Source organism: Lepidochelys kempii, chromosome 10 (assembly GCF_965140285.1).
Source record: "Lepidochelys kempii isolate rLepKem1 chromosome 10, rLepKem1.hap1, whole genome shotgun sequence".
Lineage (NCBI taxonomy): Eukaryota > Metazoa > Chordata > Testudines > Cheloniidae > Lepidochelys > Lepidochelys kempii.
The window spans coordinates 16,022,664-16,042,148 of NC_136389.1; the positions used below are offsets into that span (position 1 = coordinate 16,022,664).

The 19,485-nt window shown below is 41.4% G+C and overlaps 3 protein-coding genes across 6 annotated transcripts in view; 2 read left to right on the plus strand and 1 right to left on the minus strand.

The window, feature by feature from the left end:
• Window positions 1-77: 77 nt before the first annotated feature.
• AIMP2 (aminoacyl tRNA synthetase complex interacting multifunctional protein 2) lies at window positions 78-5,954 on the plus strand. Of its 3 annotated transcripts, XM_073362167.2 has the most exons (5): window positions 85-194; window positions 793-927; window positions 1,615-1,821; window positions 2,406-2,637; window positions 5,415-5,954. In XM_073362167.2, the coding sequence occupies exons 3-5, from the start codon at window positions 1,714-1,716 to the stop codon at window positions 5,798-5,800; spliced, it is 726 nt and encodes a 241-aa protein (XP_073218268.1). In that variant the 5' UTR covers window positions 85-194; window positions 793-927; window positions 1,615-1,713; the 3' UTR covers window positions 5,801-5,954. The 3 variants fall into 3 exon arrangements, with proteins under 3 accessions (XP_073218267.1, XP_073218266.1, XP_073218268.1); XM_073362166.2 differs by lacking the exon at window positions 793-927 and having other exon boundaries at window positions 78-194; XM_073362165.2 differs by lacking the exon at window positions 793-927 and having other exon boundaries at window positions 83-308.
• A 768-nt stretch (window positions 5,955-6,722) lies between these two features.
• Window positions 6,723-19,485, minus strand: part of EIF2AK1 (eukaryotic translation initiation factor 2 alpha kinase 1) — a 37,882-nt gene continuing 25,119 nt past the window's right edge. For both annotated transcript variants that reach the window (XM_073362157.2, XM_073362155.2), the window contains 4 exons: window positions 10,414-10,534; window positions 10,197-10,276; window positions 9,382-9,615; window positions 6,723-8,058 (listed from right to left, as the gene is read on the minus strand). In XM_073362157.2, the coding sequence (XP_073218258.1) occupies window positions 7,927-8,058; window positions 9,382-9,615; window positions 10,197-10,276; window positions 10,414-10,534 (567 nt within the window). In that variant the 3' untranslated portion in view covers window positions 6,723-7,926. The remainder of the gene's footprint in view (window positions 8,059-9,381; window positions 9,616-10,196; window positions 10,277-10,413; window positions 10,535-19,485) is intronic.
• Window positions 10,295-17,687, plus strand: ANKRD61 (ankyrin repeat domain 61). Its single transcript, XM_073362162.2, has 3 exons — window positions 10,295-12,042; window positions 15,500-15,594; window positions 16,549-17,687. The coding sequence occupies exons 1-3, from the start codon at window positions 11,812-11,814 to the stop codon at window positions 17,489-17,491; spliced, it is 1,269 nt and encodes a 422-aa protein (XP_073218263.1). The 5' UTR covers window positions 10,295-11,811; the 3' UTR covers window positions 17,492-17,687.

Consider the following 19,485-nt stretch of genomic DNA (forward strand, 5'->3'; position numbering starts at 1 on the left):
AGCGGGGAGGGGAGGGGGTTCTAGTTGGACCAATAGCTTGTGCTTTGGTGTGAGGGACTTGTCCGTGGCCCAATGGAGGCCAGGTTGAGGTGGGCGGGCAGCTTCTGGGCCGGTGCCTGCTGCGGTGGCGGCGTAGAGTGATTGACTCAGTCAGGCGGGCCAGGTGCGGGGCTGTCGCGATGCCCATGTACAAGGTGAGGCCCTTTCACGGGGCGCCCGGGGCGGTGCGGGCCGAGCAGCTCCCCACCTGTATGTACCCGATGCAGAACCTGCACCGCGGCCCGGCGGCCGCTGCGCCACTGCACCAGGTAGGAGCCGAGCGGGAGGAGGGCTCCTGAGGAGCGCGGCCGCCGCACGCGAGCGGAATGGAGGCCTCCTTGCGGGGAGCGGCGGGGGGTGGGCTTCTTCTAGGCTGGGGCGGGTGGCAGCCATGGCGACTGCCTGCCCCTGCGCCGAGAGGGAGCGGTCCCTCGTCCTGCCCCTGTCCCCGGTGAGGCCGGCCCGCTTCCTCCCGGGAAGGGTCTAAGCGGCCCCTGGAGCCGGGCCCTGTGGAGTCTTCCCCGCAGGGAGGGACCCGTCTCCGTTGTGGGGGCGGGGGCGAGAATCCAGGCAGCCCGCGGAACCCTCGAGCCCGGGGGTGGGGAGGGGGTCTCCTCAGTTTCTGCACTGGGGGAAGCCAACCGTTGCTTTGTGTGGCCACTTCCGGGAAACCTTCGTCTGGTGGAGCTCTGTCCCGGCCTGCCCGGCTGCGTGCTCTGCAGCGTCTTGATAACGCCGCGCCTCCTTTGTCAGCAGTGAAGTTTGCCTGCCCGTAGTCGCACGGGGTCTGACTGTGTGAACGCTGAATGTTGTGGGACCTGTACTCTCAAAGCCCTCTGCGGATCTTACTAGTCTCTGTTTTACTAGTGGGGAAACTGAGACAAGAAGGTAAAACGTCTTTCTTGGGGCCACAGAGAGTCATAGGCAAAGCCTTCGGGGTTCCTTGGCCTGGACTCCATCTCTCTTCGTGGAAGGGTGTTTCAGAGTCTGTTTTATTTTTTGAAATTAAGATGTTGTGTCTTGCCTTTATGGCTGTGAAGGTAACCATAGAATGTGAATCAAATGTAAGGTGATAGCATTGTTATCCTGAAAAAAGAAAAGGAGTACTTGTGGCACCTTAGAGACTAACCAATTTATTTGAGCATAAATGTCCTGAGTTTGGTACCAGTCTGCAACAATATTTTTGAGAGATGTTAATTCCCTATGCATCTTAATGGATTATCTACTCAAAACCTAAATATGGCAGTATAAATGTCAACATTGTCAACTATTTGCTGATTATTTTAGCAGACATCAATTTTATGTTCTTTACGCACAGTCTCAAACCAGCTTGCCTACCTGGGTGCCAAAAGTTCCAGCTCTTCCTTTCCAGTTGCCTGACCTTTCTGTTTCCCTGACATCTTTAGGATATTTTTAAAACTTCTCCATAGTGTGTTGAAATGAAAGGTTTGATGTGACTAGTGTCAACATAAATTCGTATGAGACTTGTGCACAGTTCGTTCAATGATACACATTAATTGTATTGATGTATTGGATTTGAGTGAAAATTAATTTAATCTAATTCTTTCCCTCTAGGAAGAGGTTGACCCATCACTTCTAGCACTTGAATCCCGCCAAGAAGAGATCTTAAAACGCTTGTATGAACTTAAAACTGCTGTCGATGGGCTCTCAAAAATGATACAGACACCAGATGCCGACTTTGATGTAACGAATATAATCCAAGCTGATGAATGTGCTCCTTTGACTGCAAACACAGCAGACCTAGATTCAATGCTTGGGAAGGCAAGTCCAGATTGGTATATTATCAATATACTTGTGTCCAGTGAATGAATTACCTTTCATGAAGAGGTCTCTGATCAGTAGTTAATTTGCTTTGCATCCAGGTTTGAATAAGAAGGGTAAAAAACTGCAGGCTAAGTAAAATTTGAGATACTCAAAACTGATATGTACAAAGACCTACTACTGCTCTTTAAAATAAAATCTGTTCAGTTTGGGTTATTTGAAACCTCCGGATCACAGAACTGTAAGCTGGACTAGTTGATCTTGAAATTATGGCCATGGCACTAAATCTTAGTTCTGCTGAAGTTAATGGACTCTTTACCTTGGACTTCAGCTAGAACCAGGTTTTGACTCATAATGAGCACTGTGTTTTTTATTTTAGAAATATTACTCTTTGGTAAGGAAGTTACTTAAGCAGATATTGTAAATGTTAAAAAATAAATGGAATGCTATAAGGTTTACGATATACAACTACATGGCCTGATAAATTTCTTGTTCCACACCAAAATGTACTTATTGAATGTCTCTGCAGTGCAATGAGGAGTTACACATTAATATCTGCTAAATATTATTTACTTTTGGTGCAGGATTATGATGCTCTGAGAGATATTGTGATCAATGCAAACCCTTCTCAACCTCCATTGTCACTGTTAGTACTGCACAGTCTGCTGTGTGAGCGTTATAAGATTTTATCAGCTGTTCATACACACTCATCAGTGAAATGTGTGCCAGAAAACCTCTTGAAATGCTTTGGTGAGCAGACTAGGAAACAATCACGTCACGAGTACCAGTTGGGCTTCACTCTCATTTGGAAGAATGGTAAGAACAGCATCTAATTTACAGAAGGGGAGTGTTGGCTTGCAAATGGTTAAATAGTTCTAATTTCAAGCACTTGCTTCAGATGAACACAGCATTTAAAAGGTCATTCAATTTGAAAAATCACACTTCCATGTGAATTTTGTACCTACTATTGCTACAAGTAATTCCTAGGGTTACTAAAAGAGAACTATCAGAGCCTTTTTTCTGTGTTTCCTTTTGACAGCAGTTTGTGTATGCTCAAATGTGTGTTGTTCAGGTGTATCCCTCATCTGCTGCTCTGGAAGGAGCTTCCACGAGCATGCTCTTCCTCAGCTAGGAAAGAAATGTAGGGGTGCCAACCCTCCTGGTTTCGTCAGGAGTCTCCTGGTATCACACTTGATCTCCGGAGGCTACTTCAGCCAAACCGGAAGATTTTGGGCACTAACAGTCTGGCACGGCAGCAGGGATAAGGCAGGCTCCCTACCTGCCGTGGCTGTGCACTGCTCCAGGAAGCAGCTGGCACCATTCCTGTACCCCTGGGTTTGGGGGAGGGCAGGGGGTCTCTGCGTGCTACCCCCGCCCCAAGTGCTGACTCCGCAGCTCCCACTGGCCAGGAACTGTAGCCAATGGGAGCTGTAGGGACGCTGCTTGCGGAGACCCACTGCTAGAAGGATGTGCTGGTCACTTTTGGGAGCCGCCCGAGGTAAGCTCTGACCCCCTGACCTCTTCCTGCACCCCAATCCCCTGCCCCAGCCTAGAGCCTGCACCCAAACTTCCTCCCAGAGCCTGACCCCACACCCCCTCCCTCACCCAAACTCCATAGGTGCTGGAACTAGTAGTGTTGGGGGTGCTGCTGCATTATATACATTATATACAGGGTTTAGTTTGGTTCAATGACTCTCAACACCCCCACTATGCAAACTGTTTCAGCAGACCTACCAAACTCCCTCCCAGAGCCTGACCCCACACCTCCTCCTGCATCCAAACTCCCTCCTAAAGCCCAGGCTCCCTCCCACACCTTAGCCCCCTTCCCTAGCCTGGTGCAAGTGAGTGAGAGTGGGGGAGAGCGAGTGATGGAGGGAGGGGAGGATGGAGTGAATGGGGGCAGGGACTCAGAGAAGGGATGGGACAGGAGCATGGCCTCAAGGCAGGGGTGGGGCAAGGGTATTTGGGTTTTTGCGATTAGACAGCTGGCAACCCTATATACCAGTAACAGCAGCAACAAAGATGAAATAGCAGAGGCAGGTGTGTACACAGAAAAGTGAGGAAGGAGTAGGCTTGAGTTGAGTGCTGCTCTTGAGCATGCATGAAAGATCCTTTAATAGAGCAGGTGAGCAGAATTTTTTTTGTTTAAAGTGATTTTGTAATTTGCCTCTTATAGTTTGTATAGCAACTTCCACCTTCTCTGTATGTGTGTGCATATATCTATCTTCTTACTATATGTTCCATTCTATGCATCCAACGAAGTAAGCTGTAGCCCACGAAAGCTTATGCTCTAATAAATTTGTTAGTCTCTAAGGTGCCACAGGGTTGTTAAAATAAATTGATTTGGGAAGGCACTCCAATATTATAGTGGTAAGCACCATGGGAAAGCTCAAAAGGAAATGAATCATTCTTTTTTTAAAAGCAGTTCTTGAATAGCATGCAGTAAGGCAGGCATGGGGCCATGCATTGAGCAATAAGAAAGCAATATTGAAGAGCTGCTCAGAGTACTGAATGAAGCAGGGATCCTGTGGGGAAAAGTGTGATCATATAATTAAATTATACATATATAATTAAAGACTACCATAATATATATACACAAGTTGGCTGAATTAAGGTTGCAATATTCAAAAAGCAAGAAAGGTATACACAAATAACCCCTGAAAACAAATTCTGTTGGATAGCATCATCTTGAATCCATGCATTATTCATCAGTAGAGCGGGAACCCTCACAGACCTCTGCCCCTGGAGTTTATGGAGTAACTGATAGAAGTAGTAGGTATCCTCTGTGTACCAGCCTGAGAGTGGGGTACACTTTGTCTGAAAGCTGCACAGATATTTGTTGACACTCAAGCACGCTGGGTTTCATTCCAGGCTCTGTGGAGTGGAGTCTAGTGGGCAAAAAGACTCCTCTCCTAGCCCTTGGCACTCTTTGTTGGAATCAACCAACTGTCACCTCCACATTGCCTAGGCCCAATGAATCACGGAAAGCATTAGAGAGTTAGGTACCTGCTCTTAAGCAGTTTCCTGGACCTAGCACAGTCCAGAATTCACTACAGGGAAAGTTCTGCTCAGCCTCAAATGGCAGCATGCCCACTGAGAACAGAATCTTCAAGGAATTTAGCTGTTAAAATCTAAGTCCCTACTGAGCATGTGGAAACTGATTTTTTTAAAGGCTTAGAGCTTGGCCAAATTTGGATGTATTATCACAGCAAAAGCCCTCCTCTTTCCCAAACTTCAGGGCCCTGCTCCATAGTATTGGGCAGTGGAGGAAGGAGGTGGTGCTAGAACTTCTTCCTGAAAAGGTAGGCTGAACTTAACAGAAGCAAAAGGTATTTTTTCCTAGACTCATTCTTGGAAACAGCTCAAATGTGTTTTTTAAAAAAAACAAAAAAACCTTGAGACTGAGACAGACACCTAGAATGGAAAACTTCAACCCAACAGGGCCAGTTATAAATAACTGAAAAAAGGGTCTTCTAGGGAAAACTTTAATAAGCAGCACTAGCAACCCTGCCTCTACTACTAATGAACCTTCTCCCTATATGTAATGTAAACATTTGTGATGCCAAGTGTTCTTATTTTTGTCTTAATTTCAGTTCCCAAGCCCCAGATGAAGTTCAGCATTCAAACCATGTGTCCCATTGAAGGAGAAGGAAATATTGCTAGATTTTTGTTCTCCTTATTTGGCCAGAAGCATAATGTAATCACTTCAACTCTGATAGACAGTTGGGTGGATACAGCCATCTTCCAGCTGAAGGAAGGTAGCAATAAAGAAAAAGCAGCAGTCTTACGCTCCATGAACACCACCCTTGGCAAGACATCCTGGCTGGGGGGAAATGAACTCACTGTAGCAGACATCGTGGCGTGGTGTGCACTTCAGCAGACAAGTAGCTCTAATGCTGTCCCAGCCAATGTACAGAAATGGATGAAGTCTTGTGAGAATTTGGTACCTTTCAACAGTGCCCTTAAACTATTAAAATGAGTTTGCACTCTTCAAAGAGGTATTCTGTAGTTTTATTCCACCTCATGCCTGCTGTGAAAGTCTCGTCTAAAATGTATTTTAGTGAGATTGTTTTTTGAAGTCTTTGATCAATTGTAAAATCTTATACCAATAAAGACATCACAGTTGCCTTTTGCTTGTAATCTTATTTGTATGAGATTAAAATAAACACAATAGCCTGTGGTGCCAGAGCTGTATGTTAGACTAGTGGTTGTAAGTGTTGAGGGCATGTTTTGACCCCAAGCTATCCTGCACAGAGATCTAGGAGGCTTAGAGCTAAAATGCTAAGATGTAAACATTAGGCACTCCCCTGCACTGGCAACTGGGGAGAGGTGTGTGATCAGAGGCCACTAAAAAACAGCTCCAGTCACAGTGCCTATGGGGGGGCAGGGGGCTAGAATGGATAGTAACCCACTAGGGGGAAAGGGTACAGTGGGGAGCTACTACTTAATGGAGAATACCAATAACTAAGGCTACATTTGTGACCTCTCCATGACTTTTACTATATACTCCTAACTAAAACTTGGGCATAGCTCAGCTTTGTGGCAGTGTGGCCAAATCCATGTCAGTGGCAATTGACCTGGCACAGAGGGTCACAGTGCCACTCAAACTTTGGCCCAGTTAGCTCCCCGCATCATGATGGAGGCACGGTTAGGCCAAGCCTGAGCAAGGCTGTGACCCCTTACACCAGGTTGCAGTGCCCAGGCAGCCCCACAACCCAGTGATGCATTCTAGCAAGCTAATTTTGGAGTGTTTTGTGTTCAGAATTCCCTCTACCAACTACATAGACAAATGTACTTAACATTTACATCTTATAAAGAAGCATGACATGTAATTTATAAATTTCAGAGTAGCAGCCGTGTTAATCTGTATTCGCAAAAAGAAAAGGAGTACTAGTGGCTCCTTAAAGACTAACCAATTTATTTGAGCATAAGCTTTCGTGAGCTACAGCTCACTTCATCGGATGCATTCAGTGGAAAATACAGTGGGGAGATTTATATACATAGAGAACATGAAACAATGGGTGTTACCATACACTATAACAAGAGTGATCACTTAAGGTGAGCTATTACCAGCAGGAGAGCAGGGGGGAACAGACCTTTTGTAGTGATAATCAAGGTGGGCCATTTCCAGCAGTTGACAAGAACATCTGAGGAACAGTGGGGGAGGGGGGTAATAAACATGGGGAAATAGTTTTACTTTGTGTAATGACCCATCCACTCCCAGTCTTTATTCAAGCCTAAGTTAATTGTATCCAGTTTGCAAATTAAATTCATTCCAATTCAGCAGTCTCTCGTTGGAGTCTGGTTTTGAAGTGTTTTTTTTGTTGAAGAATTGCAACTTTTAGGTCTAATGGAGTGACCAAAGAGATTGAAGTGTTCTCCAACTGGTTTTTGAATGTTATAATTCTTGACGTCTGATTTGTGTCCATTTATTCTTTTACGTAGAGACTGTCCAGTTTGACCAATGTACATGGCAGAGGGGCATTGCTGGCACATGATGGCATATATCACATCAGTAGATGTGCAGGTGAACGAGCCTCTGATAGTATGGCTGATGTTATTAGGCCCTATGATGGTGTCCCCTGAATAGATATGTGGACACAGTTGGCAACGGGCTTTGTTGCAAGGATAGGTTCCTGGGTTAGTGGTTCTGTTGTATGGTTGCTGGTGACTATTTGCTTCAGGTTGGGGGGCTGTCTGTAAGCAAGGACTGGCCTGCCTCCCAAGATCTGTGAGAGTGATGGGTCGTCCTTCAGGATAGGTTGTAGATCCTTGATGATGCATTGGAGAGGTTTTAGTTGGGGGCTGAAGGTGATGACTAGTGGTGTTCTGTTATTTTCTTTGTTGGGCCTGTCCTGTAATAGGTGACTTCTGAGTACTCTTCTGGCTCTGTCAATCTGTACTACACCTCCAGAAGTGACCTTACAGTAACAGGTGAAATGACAGAGAAACCACATCTGACAGGGCATAACTAAATTATGCCTGAAAGACAAATACCATTAAAGTACAGACACAGGACAGCTGTTTTGACATTTATATAAAAAATTTTACATAATTGTATAGGTTTTACTGAGCTACTCATGTATATACAGTCTGATACTCTACTTAAACTGGAGAACCAAGCCTCTTGTGCCTATCTTCTCTCTCTTTTTCTCTTGAAAGCAATTTTATTTTCTCCTTAAGCTTTTCAATTTCTTCCTCTTGCTGCATCACCTTCTGCTGTAGACTACAAATAACCTGAAAGCAAAAGACAGTTTAAGAAAAGTCATATTGGAAGAATCCCTCTTAAATTTGCTTGCCACTAGCTAATACACCAAGCCAACTAAATGTTTTCCCCCTTGAAAATTTAACTTACTCCACAGACAGAAGAAATACAAGTTTCACTGATGATAGGGATGGCAGTAGCAGACATTTGTTAGCTACAGCACTAGGGGATGGATTTTTCCTTCTGCTACAATACCAAGTGGCTTATGTCTTGCAGTCGTGTCTGAACTTTTCCTGTCACGTGCCACCTGCTCCCTGTAATGGAATCTGTCCACATTCCCCCTCCCATTACTGCACAGCTGGCATAGGTGCTGGAGCTGGTGCTGCTGCACCCCCAGCTAAAAGTGGTTTCCATTATATACAAGATTTACAGTTTGGTTTAATAGCTCTCAGCACACTCACTATCCAAATTGTTCCAGCACCCCTGACAGTTGGCAGAGCTGGGGGCTGAACTGGGCATGGGGGAGGAGCTAGAGCAGGTGTGAGTGGCGCTCCCTCCCCACTCCTATGGGGGCTAACTTGAGCCTTGCCACATGCCCTCCCCAACCTTTGCATGCCCCTGGGGGAGAGTGGGGGAAAACATCCCACAGTTTGGGGACCACTGTTTTAAAGGGAGATGACTGAAACGTTCTGAGGTTAGAGCACAGCCCTTGAACCAGCATAGCAGTGACTCAAAAGATCAAAATTCGAAAGTCGTAAGTTTCAGAGTAACAGCCCTGTTAGTCTGTATTCGCAAAAAGAAAAGGAGTACTTGTGGCACCTTAGAAACTAACCAATTTATTTGAGCATAAGCTTTGCATCCGATAAAGTAAGCTGTAGCTCACGAAAGCTTATGCCCAAATAAATTGGTTAGTCTCTAAGGTGCCACAAGTACTCCTTTTCTTAAAGTGGTAAGGGATCTCCTGATAGGCTTTGTGGTAGAAGCACAAGAGTGAAAATCCTGAAAAATTATGCCTTCGGCAAAACAGATAAAACTAACAAAACCTTGTATATGTTAACTTATTTTCATTGTTGCATGTTAATTAGTAAAACTTTATATTTCGAAACCAACAAGATTAGAAACACTGGTGTAACACTCCATTCTCATGCAGTGGTCTTAAGCACAGTAATCAGAAAAGCACTACATTTGTTCCATCATTCAAACCATCCTTAAGTTGTAAAAATAGCAACAAGGGCATGCAAACAGGCAGAGGGAGAACAAAGCTCTGTCAGCACAATGCAATTTTTTATGTTCCTCTTACATAAATGCATTTTTTCAGCTGTATGTTTTCTTTATCCTGCACTAAAATAACTTACATTTTCTGTATTATGAAACAGTTCACTTTCAAGAAGCTGAGCAGCAGTTGGTCTCTGTGATGACATCTCACTGGTTAGCAACTTAACATACTTGGTTTGTACTGGCCATTTGCTGCTAAAAGAACTAGGAACATGGCCATTTCTTAAACTTGTCAGAATTTTGGTTCTTTCCATTTCTGTTCCAAATGGCTGAAAAAGTTCTAGAAGAATTACACCCACACTGTACATGTCTGACTGGAAAAGGGGAAAAAGGTCTACAGTTACATTTATATTCAAAATAAAATTTTCAGCGTACACAGTTTCTAGGAAACAATATCAGGTGTTGAACACAGCATCCTAAAGGTTAACAGACTGGCACTTTGCTAAAGAAAGTCTTAGCATACACATTAACAACCTCATCACAGGAGGTGCACAACAAAAAGGCAGAACTGAAACCTTGGTGTCAGCCAGTAATGAGGAAACTTTACTAGCTACAGTTTTCAGAGTAACAGTGTAACTGCCCAGCAGGAGGCCTAGAGTTTTGTTTCTACTCCCTAACAAGCATTTCTTTTAAAAACAAGTATACATTTGTTTCATTACATTTAAGTCATTCATTTTTAAATCTTTTCTTTTTAGAGAAATGTTAATCTTAAAATTAAGCTCTGAAAAGATTCAAAGCCATATGATTTCTTGAAAAAGATGTATTTAAGGAGCAAAGACAAAGGTAATCACGCTGTTAACCTAAAGAAAGTACATCAAAATAACAAACGCTTGGCAGATAGTACTTCACACTAAAGTATTTTTAAAACTCTATAGGAAAAAACAATTGTCACTACCTTGAAATCATAGTGAGATCCTTGCAACTGTTCAGGTGAAGCATACAGACAAGTACCGACTCCTGAAGTATGTTTTAGTCCTACAAAAAAGAAACTGAATTTAAATTGCTTCAGTGTCTCCAGTTTCATTTATAAAAATTGATAATGATTTAAACAATCCTTTCAATAATGCATAGCTAATTTTTTAATTGAAAACCTAATGTGTTTTTTTAATTACCATTTATCTTCTCTGTTGTTAACCAGTGGTTTGGGTTTTCCTGTATAATATCTCTGCAAGCCAGTCCGAAATCTCCTATTTTCACATGGTGGTCTGATCCATGTAGAAAAACATTTCTGGGCTACAAAAATAGACTGTATCAATCTCTTACTTTAAAAAAAATGTTTTTTTTAGTATTCTGAAGTAACGTTTCTCTATTTAAGTTCCACAAATTGTAATATTCCTTCTAGTCTTCAGGATGATAAAACCGAACAACACCTATAATAGTTAATTACTAATTATTTAACATCTGCATTAACGACCTAGTAAAAGAGAGCAAAAATGAAATTCACAGGTGGTGTTATATCAGATGATGATGCAAACACCAGTGGAGGCAGACATACAACACCAGAGGCTCTAGAGAGAAAAGAAACATGGGCAAAGAATAACAAAACAAGAATTAACATTGGAAAAAATACAAGCTTACAGACTTGAGGGGAAATAATATTAAACTGATCTTTAACAGGAGGGGGAAATCTGACAAACAGAGATCTAGCATGATAGTGCACAGCAAATTTAGACCATTTAATGTATGATAGGGCAGCAAACAAAAAAAAAAAGTGGACTCTCTATACTGAAGCATAACATAACAGTTCCTCTTCTCCAAATGGCTCTAGTGACCACATCTCCAATAGGACATTCAATTCTGGGTAACTCATTATCAGAAATACACTGATAAATTGCAAAGAGTCTAGCAAAGAGCACAAGGGATTAGGAGGCAGAAAGTATTGATATATGAAGAAAGATTAAAATATCTTAATATGTTAAATTTAAATTTGGCTATATGACCATTAAGATAGAAAATGCTAAAAAAAAATTAAAATACCTGCAAACTAAACCAAGAAAGGAGAATTATTTAGTGTGTTAGAAGAGTATGGTATGAAATTTAATAGAAAATTTAGGCTGCATACCAGAAAATAATCTCCACAGTGAAATGTATTAGGATGCAATACAATTCCCCAAAAGGGAAGTAAAAACCCTATTGCTTGATAAATGAACTATACAAAATAATCCTGCCCTGGTTGGGGTGAGGGGGTGGAGCCGTGAATGATTTAATGCATTGTCCACATTTATTATCTTGATTATTTTATAGCAACTCTAAAATGTTACACAAGCACTGAGGGAATGTTATATACTTAAAAATACATCACAATAATTATGTCCGACAAACATATGAAGCAGACAAATATCAATTAGTATTCTGCTGGTAGTTGTAACTTTAAAACCAGACTTCAAATCTGTTCTAGAACCAGACATCTTGCAACATCACAAAGAGTGATACAGTTCCCATGGCAGAGTCCAAAATTCTGCCTTTTCTTTGGGCCATGTATTCTCACTACAAACTAAATTTATCTTACCATGGGTAACATAACCAAGGGAGCCAGCACACCCACAACTGACTCTGATCCTTTCACTTACTCCCTTTCTTCCTGTAGGCGGAAGGGATTTAAGCCACTCCAAGCAAAACTATATGAAGCAATAATGAAAGATGACAGCACCAACATTAAAGCTTTACTAGCACACCAACCTGTCAATGAACCACTGATTGTTTGGGATAACTCTAAGTGCAGAAGAACACTGTCAATCCAGGTAACCATTTGACCTAAATTATCATTATTTTTAAATCCACAGAGTTAAGATGCTATTTAAAATTCACAAAATAAATTCCTCAACTAATTAATTAAAAACATCACAAGGTTAATATTAAAAAATGGGGGCTTCTAACTCTATATTTGACTGGTTAGATCCTACTGGGTGTTCAGCTCTTGATAACCAAGACTATTTATTTTGGGTCTAAAAATATGGATTTATGAGTGCCTGAAATTAGGCTCCTCTTTTTAAAAATTCCTGACCGAAACAAAGCCATCTGACATTCACTTTCCATCCATAAAAAAACCCCATTCATAAATATATGAGGCAGAATAAATCCCACAAGCTCCACAATCTCAGAAAGTAGTTTACTATGACCCAGCGATTTGACTCAATTGTATGGTCAAGTAATTAACAGACTAGCTACAAGACATCTGTGAAATTCAATGCTATACCTTCTAAAAAAATGACTGATCATAAAAACAAAACATCTTAGGTTTGCTGGTAGAGACCCCACTTACAAATGGGAATTTTATCACTGTAACTGGTTTGTGTCATATTTTTCAGAATCAAGAAATGTATTAAAAATGGTATTTCTAAGATATGCTAAGTTTTGGTGCCTGTCAAACTCAAGGGCTACTTGATAGTGTTCATCTAAACTAACAGCAGTGAAATTCAGAGTTAAAGCTGCCACTCACTTCATCATTAATAATTCTGTCATAAGTATTGCAGAAGTCACCGACCAGCAGAAATCTTACACACAGTACCTGTTTGCTCAAGCTCTCAGATATAGGCTGTATTCTGGCCCTCTTTTTTCCTCCCTGCTACTGCAGTATAAGAAGCCAATTGAGTACTAAGACTGTGATAGAAGAAAATCAGCCAATACTCTCCTTTCCTTTCCTTTTTCTTTAATTAATTTGTATTCTGCAATCCTACTGATTAAATTATTGTAAAGTATGAGTTTTAATTTAAACCCAGACAATCGACAAGAACATCTACACAAAAAACTCTCAATCTCAGCTACGAGGAGGAAGGGTCAGGAAGCTCCGCCTTTCTCTCAACTTTCTGGCTGCACCCACACTGCCAAGTGGTTTATTTCACTAGCAAACCTCCCAGTTTGCCTGATGCCCATGACCAGCCCAAAGCATAAATTAAGAGAAATCACTCCCAACAGCAAGGAAGCTGTGGTACAAAGTTCCCACATGAAAAGCCAGATGAAGATGGGAGAGACTGGACTAGGTTGTCAGAAGCCACATATGTGATAACCATACATATGTTGAACAGTGAAAAAAACCTCTATTAAGCTTCCAAGAGTAAGATGAATGGGTTAAAAATATGGGTGTAATACAGTATAGAATTAATGATAACCGTCAGTAGAGCTCCAGTTTTTCTAGCCTTACTAATACTGTCCCCTTCCTTTTCATCGTTTACCTAGCCACAGCTCTATCCTGAACAATCATTTAAGCCTGTACATACTATCATGAGATAGTAGTGTGTATCCCTGTGGAGTAAGGCATCAACTCCCCAAAAAGATATGGGCATCATGAAAAAGAGATTGCTTAACTGTGTTATTTTTCCTCTAATTATGAACTGTTAGTACAAAGGATTCCCAGTTAGCCAGTGTGTTTGTAACAGGATGTGCTGTCTCAGGAGTTATCTCTGTCATTTATATTAATTGAGCTCTAATTGAAAGACAGGCACTTGACAGTGGCTAATTAACCACGTAGGGGTACTCCCAAGGGACTAACAAGGTAGAAGTAATCCCAGCAGTTAGGCCTGTAAAAGCACACAAGAAGGAAGTACAGGAGGAAGAGTTGGGAGCCTTAAGGAAGGCAGAAGTAGGCAGGACTAGCTGCTGCTACGGCATCCTTTCCTAGAAGCAAATGGAGCTGGTGACTCACTGTCAATATGAAATACAATAAAATTCAGTGGTGGTGATGGAGACCTGGAGTGGTTAAGGCCTCAGGGGACTCTCAGGGGAACACCCCAAGACAGTGTTTTATGCATTTTTACAATAAATTCCAATTAAACAGAAGGCAGGCATTTTCCATGGAATGTCTTAATTAGGAAGGGATGTCAGAACATACCAGATATGTACAGGAACACAGCACAAATGCACTACTATAGTCAGCCTGGAACTCATTTACTGTACTACCCATAAGAAATGTATGAACTTTCCCATTCATATTAAAAATAGGGTATTATTTATGTAGCAATTTACCATCATGCCAAATAAGTAAAAAATTCTGCCCACAGAAAACTCAGTATCTGAGGATATAAGTGAATACAGTAGATAGAATTAATACAAAACATGATGGGGGCATTTCAAATGGTATGTATCAATCTAAGTGGCTTTCTAAGTGTTGCCAAGGATGTTTTGGCCAGTATTGATTGGAAGATTGTCCCAAGCATATTGGGGAGCTTGAAACAAAGCAAGAAGTCAGAAGCAAACACAGGGAACATTGTTGGATGATGGTTTCTCTGCCTTCCTAAGAACACACAAATGCTGTTATTTCAGTCTGCATCTGTAAGATATAGTGTACACTACCAAGAAAACTACAAGACTGTCAGAAAGAATTGGGGTGAAGACAACTACTATTAAGAACAAGAAAGGTGAATAGTTAAAATCCTTATTTGGGAAGAAATGGACAGACAGGGGATATTTCTTCCTAGTCTTCTTTAATTACAATATTGTTACCGTTATTGCTTTATAATAAGAAAAGCAGAAGCGTAAGATGTAAGTCAACATACTCCTAAATCTGTAGGTAGCACAAACACACATACAGCTCACGGAACAACCTTGACTGAAATCCCAGGAAGGCAGTCTGTCTTTGACAGTTTCAGGATGGTACGTTTACCCCATCTGCTCACTAGACTCAGACAGATGCACATGCACAGCTTTATATCTAACACACACACACACACACTAGGTGACCCAAATTTCTTGATTTTATCTTTTTCAAACAATGAATGATTAGAAATCTTAAAAGCCCAACTCTAGAAAAATAATCAAATTTCTAATATTCAATCCTTAACTACTATAATTATGGACACACTTGACCACGCTCTTTCAAGTAAATTAATATTAAAATTTAAATGTTCAATAGGCAGATAAATCAGAGTTCTTTTTTTTTTAAAAAAAATACAAGGTTCTTAAGTATTATTTGCAACTAAATTCTGCAGAACATATTCTGCTATTGGTTTGATGCTTCAGTGGACCAAATTCTGCAATCTGAGATGTAGACAGCAAGTATGCCAACATTATTCAGGCAAATGCCTCCCTCTGCTCTCATTTATCAAGGGACTAAGGAAGACTGGTTACACCTAACCTTATCCAGCGAACACATGCTTGTCACAAACTGTACTAGATAAACTAATTCACCTTCAAGCAAAGTCAGACTGTAGATTACAAAACTCAGAAATATATTAACAAATACATATTTTTGGTTCCAAACAGGATCAGTCTATTCTTCCAATTCACTTAGCTGCCAAACACAGAAGAGAAAAGAGCTTGCGTTGTTTGCTGGAATCTGGTGCTGACCCAAAAATAAGGTAGGGCATTTGTAGTCACTCTCACGTTGCACTCCGTCAAGAATATGCACAATTGCATATTAAAGTGGAATATAATTTTAGGGCTCCCTTAGTGATTAAGATCTTATATTTTTTTTTACAGGTGTTGATGTGCAGGATTTTCCACACTATGTGGCAAGTTCTCTGGAGGTCATAATTTTGAATGTGGAGTTTTTTTATTTTTAGATCATTTAACATATGCAGAAATACATAACTGAAGGGACACAGGATAACATGGACACAGTACACAAATTAGGGTAGAAAATGTGAATATGCTCACTATACTGCCAGCTACTGTGGCTACAAATAAATGAAGGAAGAACAGATATATCTCAAACTGAAAACAAAGCGGGAAAGACAAAGGACTGGACAAAAATGGGTTAGTCCCAAATAATAAATAATGTAAAACAGTGGTTCCCAACCTTTTTTGATGTGCCACTCACAAAACAGCCAAAGAATCATCCCATCCCACAATCTTTTGACCACAAAGGATTGTGGAATTTAGGTCGTGAGTATAGTAGGAGTTTCTGCCTGCCTCCCAACATACTCCTCTTTATGCCCACGCTTTGCTCAACTCTGGGGTAGCAAAGATCCTAGGTGCTGTGAAGTCTTCTCCCTTCCCAAGCTCCAAAGTTGAGCATAATTAAGGCAGGGAAGAGAGAAGCGGAGGAGCAACTCTGTGACTGGCTGCCGGGGTAAGTAGGGAGCTGTTCTGCCTGTCACCAACCCCAGCTACTAGGTTTTAGTGACCCAGAGATTTTGCTATTCTCTCAACTGATGGCATGGAACCCACTGCCAGGTCATGTCCTACCAGTTTAGCAATGCTAGTCTAAACTGTTTTCGCTGTTTAAAATGTTTTACTTTGATACCTTTACGTAAGCCACTTGATGTTTACTGAACTTAAGAGAATTAACTTATTACATTTTTATATTTTAGAGATAACAGAGGTTACACAGCACTTCACCTGCTACTACTACACTGGCCAAATATTTATATAACTGGGACAGACATCTTGACCAGACTTCAGAGAAACCTGGCAATTACACAGAGTAATGCAGAAGAATGTCTTCGTATCTTGTGTGAGAAGGGAGTTCAAACAGACCCTGAAATGGATAGTAACTACAAACACAGCTCCTTGCATTTAGCCTTACACTCTGGAGCCTCTCGAGCTATATCTATTCTAATTGAGAATGGTGCCAACATAGATGACAGAGATGAGTTTGGCAAGACAGTGCTTCACACTGCTGCAGAGCATTTGAACAAGGAGGTAACAGAAACTTTAATCACCTGTGGAGCAAACATTAATTGTACTCTTCCAACTTATGGAAAAACTGCTCTTCAGCTTGCAGTATGCACTGCATCATCTAAAGCAGGCACAGTTTTAGCTGCTGATATAGATTGCATCCGTTTACTGTTAATTAATGGAGCGAAAGTAAATACTCAAGATTGTGAAGGACGAGCAGCTATTCATGATGCTTGCTTGGGAGGAAGAAAAGAAATAGTTGATCTCCTCGTAGATTACCATGCAGATGTTAACATTTTAACAAGACAAGGGCAATCTCCCCTTTTTCTGTTTCTTCAACACAGGTCAAATCTAAGATGTATATCACTGTTAAATAAGTTGTTAAACCTCTCATACCCATTGAAGCTAACCAATTATCAAGGAGATCTACCCACTGGACTTCTGCTCCGAGAATTTCAAATACAAAGAGACTTTCTCATAAGATTATCACAAAACATGTTGTCTCTGCAGGACATCTGCAAAATCACTGTCAGAAGAATATATGGGGAAAACAACAAACAATGCTTGAAAAAACAACTTCCCGTAACTGTGTGGAATACTGTATACAACTACCAGGACTACTCACAACTTTGGTAAATAAACCTCATGACTTAAACAGTCACAAAGATAAATGATTCTGGAAGATTTGATTAATGTGTGTGACATATGGAGTGACACACACCTACATGAGAAAGTGAATTGAGAAACTGCTGATCCTGAAACTGTGTAATGAAAAATTAAACATGAATCAGGGATGCATATTAATACTGTATGTGTGTTTTGAATCAGCTCTTAACTTCTCTCAAATGTAATTTTAATAATCAAGGGTTTTTTTTAAACACCTAATACTTTTCATGTGTAATCACGATTTTAAGTACAATATCTAGAAAGACAGCCAATGAACTTCCAAGAGAATGGGATGGGGAAATTACACATTCAGTCTATTTCTTATGTTTTCAGTTTAAGTAGGAAAAAACCAAGCAAGATATTCTACAAATTCTCATAATTAAAGCCAATTAGTCAACAATAATCTTATAACTATATCTATTGTCATCAATCAAGGTTACTCAGGAGGATGTAAGGACAAAAGTTCTAATTTGTTAGATTTTTTAAAAATTTGGCTCTCATTGTTCTTAATGGGAACAAAGTCAAGCTGCCCTCACGGAAAATGGTGAACCCTTACGCGGTCTGGAGGTGTACTGTGAGAAGACGGTGAATAGAACCAGGGGCCATCTTGATTAAAGGCAGCATGTGGCTTCAGTGCCATTGAGAACAATAGCAGATAACCATTTGGAAAGAGAGCAATTTTTGGTGAGTTTCTCTGAAGACAATAATTTTCTTCCTTAACAGAGTCTGAAGGAAAATAAACAGAAAAAAAAATGACCATTAATACTAAAATGTAGTTTCAAAAGATACCCATTGGATCAGGTCTATTCAAGATTCATCCGTCTGCTGGATAAATAAAGCTGTGAGTTTGTCACAGAGGTCACAGACTCTGTGACTTTCCAGGACTTCTGCAGAAGCCAGTGCAGCTGGCCCAGGGGCTGCCTGAACTGCTCAGGTGGCCCCGTGGCCAGCCACACCGGCCATTGCTGGGGCAGTCTCGGGCCACCGCCCCCAGCAGCAGCAGGAGTTTGGGTGTAGGAGGGGGCTCAGGGCTGGGTGCTGGAGCACGGGAGGGGGTGAGGGCTGGGGGCAGCGCTTACTTCAGGGGGCTCCGCAGAAGCAATGACATTCCTCAGCTCCTAGGCAGAGGCACAGCCTTGGCACTCTGCGCGCTGCCTCCATCTGCAGGCACTGACCCCAAAGCTCCCATTGGCCATGGCTCCTGACCAATGGGTGCTGAAGAGCTGGTGCTGGGGACAGAGGCAGCACACAGAGTTGCATGGCTGCACTTCTACCTAGAAGCTGAGGGAGGGGGATGTCGCTGCTTCCGGGGAGGTGTGGAGACAGGTAGGGAGCCTGCGAGCCCCGCCAACACCTCCCACACACCATGCCCCAGATTTAGGGGTATATAGTACAAGTCATGGACAGGTCACAGACCGTGAATGTTTGTTTACTGCCCATGACCTGTCCATGACTTTTACTAAAAAATACCCATGACTAAAACGTAGCCTTATAGATAGAAAATGCCTAACCTGAGATCATTTGGGACATATAATATTCTGACAAACGGTGCTAAATTTCTTAAAGAACCTATTTTAATTAATTTTAACTCTAATTAATTATAGGTTTACTTGTAAATTTTCAGCATCTTCATTCTGACATAAAGTGCTGTAATTTTGGGGATGGTGCAGTATATTCTTCATACATGAAGTGATTGAATCTTCTTTTTAAGTGCAAAACTCAGCTCAGCCTTAGCTATGGAGCCACTATCAGCACCTACATAACACAAATGGTCTTTCCTGTCTTTAATAATAATACCTAGTTATAAGGTATTTTTCAAAGGAAGTCAGTATCATTATTCCATTTTACACATGGGGAAACTGAGGCAAAGAGAGCTGAAATAAGTTGCCCAAGGTCACCCAACATGCTAGTGGCAAAGCTGATAACAGAACCCAGGTCTTTTGAATACAAGTCCAGTGCTCCAT

Excerpts from the sequence above, each read along its gene's own strand:
- AIMP2 (XM_073362165.2), top strand. The coding sequence starts at position 180 with ATGCCCATGTACAAGGTGAGGCCCTTTCACGGGGCGCCCGGGGCGGTG. Across the intron at positions 309-1,614 it reads CCGCTGCGCCACTGCACCAG|GAAGAGGTTGACCCATCACT; the intron begins GTAGGAGCCGAG and ends CTTTCCCTCTAG. Across the intron at positions 1,822-2,405 it reads TAGATTCAATGCTTGGGAAG|GATTATGATGCTCTGAGAGA; the intron begins GCAAGTCCAGAT and ends CTTTTGGTGCAG.
- ANKRD61 (XM_073362162.2), top strand. The coding sequence starts at position 11,812 with ATGGGTAACATAACCAAGGGAGCCAGCACACCCACAACTGACTCTGAT. Across the intron at positions 12,043-15,499 it reads GAAGAACACTGTCAATCCAG|GATCAGTCTATTCTTCCAAT; the intron begins GTAACCATTTGA and ends GGTTCCAAACAG. Across the intron at positions 15,595-16,548 it reads GGTGCTGACCCAAAAATAAG|AGATAACAGAGGTTACACAG; the intron begins GTAGGGCATTTG and ends TTTATATTTTAG.